Below are 5,309 nucleotides of genomic sequence, written 5' to 3' on the forward strand. Positions count from 1 at the left end.
CCCGTCCTGGGGGCGTGCGGTGCCCCCCGCTCCGTCGCTGCTCTCCACTTTCAGCTGCTGAGAACTAACTCCAGACACCCGAAACAACCCCAAGGGGTCAGCACCAGAGCAGATTGTGAAGCAGAGGCAAGGAAATGCAGGCAGCCAGCACCCCGGAGACAGGAGCACCCCGTTAACCACTCCAAGGAGAGGACCACCATGTGAGCCCAACCCCGATACGAGGCACCAGAGAGTCTCGGCGCAGCACAAAGCACAGCCTCCACCGCACGCAGACCCTTTTATTTGTCGAACCCAAACCTGGTCACTCACCTCCTCTCTTCCACGGGGCTGTCCTGGTGCCTGCCCCAGCCTCCCAGCACCCCCTTTTTGGGAAGAGCCCCCCAGGAAGCGCCCCACGGGGCAAAAGTGCTCATTTTAGGGGTTGGGGACAGAGCCCACTGATCCTGGGCACGGCGGCACAGCGGGGGCACAGCCCCTTACGCAGCGTGGGGCACCCCACGGCACAGCAACGAGCAGCGAGAGAAGCAGGGGGAGAAAAATATGGGGGACAGGGGACGGGGCAGAGCCGGTCCCCCCCCCCCCGTGCTGCCCCCCAAAACCAGCCCTAGTGAGAAGGAAGAGCCAGCAGCTGATGCACCGCGGAGTTTGCCCCCAAAATAAAGGTTCTGGACAGACGGACGCGGATGGACGAGCAGCCACCGCGTGCCGGGGTCATCCCGGGCTCAGTCCCAGCGGACCTTGACGGGGGGGAACCTCCAGAGGTCGGGGTGCCCCATGTGCAGCAGGTGGCTGCAGGGGGACGTGCTCCAGCGGAAGGGGGGCACGTCGTCCCACGCCGGGCCGCTGGCGGCCACCAGCCCGTAGGTGGAGGCCATGCCGAAGGAGGTGACCTGGTGCCGGCAGGGAAAAGGGACAAGTAAGGGTTGCGTGGTGTCCCGGGGGGGTGCAGGGGGATAGGGGTGTCCCCACCTTCATGTCGGTGCCGCCGTGGCAGCGCTGGCGCAGGGCGGCGAAGGGGTAGGTGCCGTTGGAGGGGTTGAGGTCGGAGCGGGCGGAGATGGCGTTCTCGGCGTTCTGGGGGGGGTCGCAGCCCCGGCACCGCGACAGCGGGTCCTGCAGGTAGTTGTTGGACCTGGGAAGGGGGAAAAATAAAATAATGAGCTCGGTAAGACCATGACTGCAAAGGCTGGAGGTCAGCGGGGAGGTGGAGGTGACACCCAGGAGGGGTTCTGGGGCGGGGGCAGCCCCCACCTCATCAGGCGGACCATGGAGTCCACGTCATGGACCAGCGAGTGGTTCCTCCGGAAGATCTGGGCGCGCGGGTTCTTGTCGTAGGTGAACCAGTCGCCGTACTTCTTCACCAGCTCCAGGTTCCCGCTGGCGTTAAAGATCTCCTCGAAGTACCTGGGGGTTTGGGAACCAGCGAGTGAGGGCAGCACCAACCACCCGTTATTAAATGGCATGGGTGGGATGCCGCCCGCTGCCCCCCGTGCCGGGGAGGTCGGGGTGGAGACGAGCAGAGACGAGGCTGGAGGGAGCTTACGGCACGTTGTAGCTGGCCCAGTATCCCTGCTGGTACAGCACCTCCGTCTTATCAGCCACCATCACCAAGCCCCTGCGGCAGGAGGAAGGGCACCGGTCAGAGCAGAAGGCGAAATAAAGCGGGGACAGGAGGGACAGACCCACCTGGGGGACCCCACCCCATCCGGGGGCCGTCACCTGCATGCAGAGAGCCACCAGCTGCAGCACTACTCACATCCGTGCCACAAGGGCCACCGCAGCGGGAGGCAGCGTGCCACCAAGCCCGTGTTTCACACCCAGGTCACCAAACAAACCCCACCTGGGCCACGCTGGGGCAGCCCACGGGCTGGGCAGGCGGGGCTTTAGGGCTCCGAGGGCCGAGCTGGCTTTTGGGGAGGGCGAGAGGCACTCACGGGATCTGCTCCAGCACCGTCAGCACGCCTCGCTGGAGGCCAGCCTTCCCCGGCGAGAAGGCTTTGTAATCCACCACCATCCACTGGTTGTTGTACCTGCACGGGGAGGGGACCGCGTCCCACGGGGGCCACCCAGAGCACACCCCGGGGGTGTCCCCGTGGGGTGTCCCCCCCCCCCAGCACACCCCCGTGCTCACGTGCCGCTGTTGAACTGGCTGAAGACGCTGGCCCACTCGGCGCCGCTGCGGGCCAGCCGGTTGGCCACGATGTTCCTCAGCCACTCCAGGACGCTGCCCTGCGGCCGCAGGTACTTCCAGAGCGCCGCGTTGCTGTTGCCGATGGTGGTCTCCAGCGCTACCTGCGGGGAGGGGAAGGGGGGGGAAAGGAGGTGAGCCGGGTTCGGGGGGTGCCACCTGGGGGTCCCGCGGGAGCCGGGTGCCACTCACCAGCCCGCTGCTCAGGATGTAGAAGTCATCTCCGGAGAAGATGGTGCCGGGGTAGGAGGAAAACACTTGGACGCTCCCCGGGATCTCAGCAGGGCCTGGGGAGGGATGCGAGAATGGGGTGGGGGCCGTCAGGATTTGGGGGAGGGGGGGGAAAGGTGAGACCCCCCACCCCATCCTGCCCAGCTCACCGCCGGGCGCCACGCGGAAGGGCAGCGTGTACTTCTTGACGATGCGCAGCATGGTCTGGTAGGGGGCCCAGGTGTCGTGGGCCACCAGCAGGTCCCGACGGCCCGGCAGCAGCTTGAGCAGGGCCGAGCAGGAGCCGGAGCCCAGCGGGCGCCGCGAGGACGATCTGTTCAGGGCCTGCTCCAGGTCCTCCAGGTCCCCCCCCAGCTGCAGGAGGCTGCGGAGAGGCGAGGAGGTGGCGTGGGGCACCCCACCTGCGGAACGCCGACCCAAGACGGGCCGGGGGGAGGGGGCACCCACAGGTCCACCCATGCCCCAGCAGCCCCCAGCCCCAATTTTTGGGGGGACGGAGCTCACAGGAAGCCGAAAGGTGACACGGAGAGGCTGCCGGTGGGGAAGGCCACGCGCCCGTTGTAGCTGTCCTCCAGGCCCTTCAGCTGCAGCAGCGCCAGGCGCACCTGCAGGGATTAGGACAAATAAACCAAAATCTGACATTCTGGACCCAAACAGGCATGGGGATGCCCCGGGGTGACACCGAGGGGCACAGCCTCACCTGGTGCCAGTACTCGGGGTGCTCACCGGACGCCATCTGCTCCTCCATCCAGGCCAGGTTGGCCTGCAGGTAGGCGCGGAGCTTCTCGCAGTAAGGGGTCTGGTAGCCGAAGGGCCCGCAGTAGCCCACCACCGTGTTCATCCAGTGCATGTAGATGAGCTGCGGGGCACGATGCTGGCAGCGGGACGGGGACAGGGGGGTCCTGCCCGCCGGCCCCCCGCCGCCCCCGGTACCTGCTCGGTGACGGCGGCCTCGGCCAGCCCCGCGGCGTAAGCCTGCAGGCTGTCATTGAACGAGGCGTTGGTGGCCACCTCCAGGAAGGCCCAGCTGTGGCAACAGTGGGGTGGTCACGGCCGGGACTGGATCTCCCCGGGACCCCCCGGTTCTCCCCTGGTTCCCCCCCACGTTCTGACCCAGGTACCCGCTAGTTCTCCCCCAGGTCCCCCAGTTCTCCCCCCAGTTCTCCCCTGGTTCTCCCCCCCAGTTCTCCCCCGAGTCCCCCAGGTTCTCCGCGCTGTTCTGACTCAGGTACCCCCTGGTTCTCCCCCCAGGTCTCCATCCTGGTCCTCCCAATTCTCTCCCTGGTTCTGCTCTGGGTCCCCCTGCTTCTTCCCCCAGTTCTCCCCCCGGTTCTCCCCTGGGTCCCCCCCAGTTCTCCCCTGGGTCCCCCCCGGTTCTCCCCCCTGTTCCGACCTAGGTCCCCCCCAACTCTCTCAGTTCTGCCCCGGGTCCCCGCGATTCTCCCCCTGGGCTCCCCCCCAGTTCCTCCCTCAGGTCCCAATGGGTCCCCCCCTTGTTCCCTCTGGTCCCCCCCCCCAGGCTCTACCCTGGGTCTCCCCGGTTCTCCCCCAGGTTCCCCCCGTTCCCCCCCGTCCCCGCACCCGACGGCCCGGCTGTGGTCGGTGAGGCCGGCCCAGGCGACGGCGGCGGGGTGCCGGCCGGGCAGGACCCGCAGCCGCCCGGAGCCGGGCTCCAGCAGCACGGAGGCGCCGCGGGCCGGGGTGGGGGAGGCGGCGGCGGCGGCCCCGGGCCCCGGCACGGCTCCGGGCAGGGCCAGCAGCAGCGCGGCCAGCACCGCCCGCGGGGCCGCCATGGCTGGGGGGGGGGGGGGGGGGGGGGGGGGGGGGGGGGTCGGGGGGGGCGGGGTTAAGGGGCGGGGTTTGGCTAAGGACACGCCCCCTCGAGGGGTGCTGCGGGGGTGCTGCGCCCTATGGGCATCCCGTGGGTACCCGGCCCTATAGACACGGCACGGGCACGCCAGCCCCATAGGAACCCCACAGGCACCCTGCAGGCACCCCATCGGCACCCCAGCCCCGTAGGCACTCCATGGGCTCCTCTACCCCACAGTACCCCTATCCCATAGGCACCCCTACCCCGTAAACGCCCCTGCCCTATAAAAAACGCCATGGGTACCCCGCAGGCATCCCTACTGCATGGCATCCCTACCCCATAGGCACTCCATGAGCACTCTTACCCCATGGCACCCCTATTCCACAGGCACCCCTGCCCTATAGACACTACACGGGCACCCCTACCCCATAGGCACTCCATAGGCGCCCCTACACTATAGGCACCCCTACCCCATGGACACCCCTACCCCACAGGCACCCCAGCCCATAGGCACCCCATGGGCACCCCCTACTCTATAGGCACCCCATGGGCACCCCTACCCCATGACACCCCTACCCCATGGGTACCCCAGCCCCATAGGCGCCCCATGGGCACCCCTACCCTGTGTGGCACCCTTACCCCATAGCCACCCTTATCCCATAGGCACCCCTACCCCATAGGCACCCCATGGGCACCCCGAACCCCCAGGAGGTGGGTGACACGGGACGTGGGTGACACGGGACATGGGTGACCCGGGCGCAGCACCCCGGCCTTGTGCAATCGCCGCCTGTTTACTGCTGCACCCAGCGGGCAAAGTCCCTGGGAGGCTCCTACGGGGGGGGGGGGGGGGGGGGGGTGACACACAAGTCCGAGCCCCCCCCATGTGTGGCACGGAGCCCCCAGCCCCTGTCCCCCCTCTGTCCCCCTGTCCCCCCCTCGTGCCACCCCCCCGGACAAAGCGGCGCTGTCCCTTTAAGAGCGGACGGGGGCGGCCCCTTTACGGCTTGGGGGGGGGGGCAGCAGCCGCCCGCGCACAGCGGCGGGGCCGCGCCGGCACGGTGGGTCCGGGGGGGGGGGGGG

At 68.5% G+C, this 5,309-nt stretch overlaps 1 protein-coding gene across 1 annotated transcript; it reads right to left on the bottom strand.

Moving 5' to 3' along the window:
* Positions 1-258: 258 nt before the first annotated feature.
* Positions 259-4,241, bottom strand: PLBD2 (phospholipase B domain containing 2). Its single transcript, XM_035340893.1, has 12 exons — positions 4,001-4,241; positions 3,353-3,446; positions 3,120-3,278; positions 2,924-3,024; positions 2,569-2,783; positions 2,381-2,475; positions 2,132-2,292; positions 1,935-2,030; positions 1,544-1,615; positions 1,252-1,404; positions 970-1,132; positions 259-890 (listed from the first exon to the last, which is right to left on the bottom strand). Exons 1-12 carry the CDS (start codon positions 4,210-4,212, stop codon positions 723-725), a joined length of 1,689 nt encoding a protein of 562 aa, XP_035196784.1. The 5' UTR covers positions 4,213-4,241; the 3' UTR covers positions 259-722.
* Between the last annotated feature and the right edge of the window lie 1,068 nt (positions 4,242-5,309).

Source organism: Oxyura jamaicensis, chromosome 15, assembly GCF_011077185.1.
Source record: "Oxyura jamaicensis isolate SHBP4307 breed ruddy duck chromosome 15, BPBGC_Ojam_1.0, whole genome shotgun sequence".
NCBI classification, from domain to species: domain Eukaryota; kingdom Metazoa; phylum Chordata; class Aves; order Anseriformes; family Anatidae; genus Oxyura; species Oxyura jamaicensis.

Coding starts and splice junctions, on each gene's coding strand:
- PLBD2 (XM_035340893.1), bottom strand. CDS start 4,212: ATGGCGGCCCCGCGGGCGGTGCTGGCCGCGCTGCTGCTGGCCCTGCCC. Junction 3,447..4,000: donor GACCACAGCCGGGCCGTCGG/GTGCGGGGACGG, acceptor CTGTTGCCACAG/CTGGGCCTTCCTGGAGGTGG. Junction 2,293..2,380: donor ACATCCTGAGCAGCGGGCTG/GTGAGTGGCACC, acceptor CCCTCCCCGCAG/GTAGCGCTGGAGACCACCAT.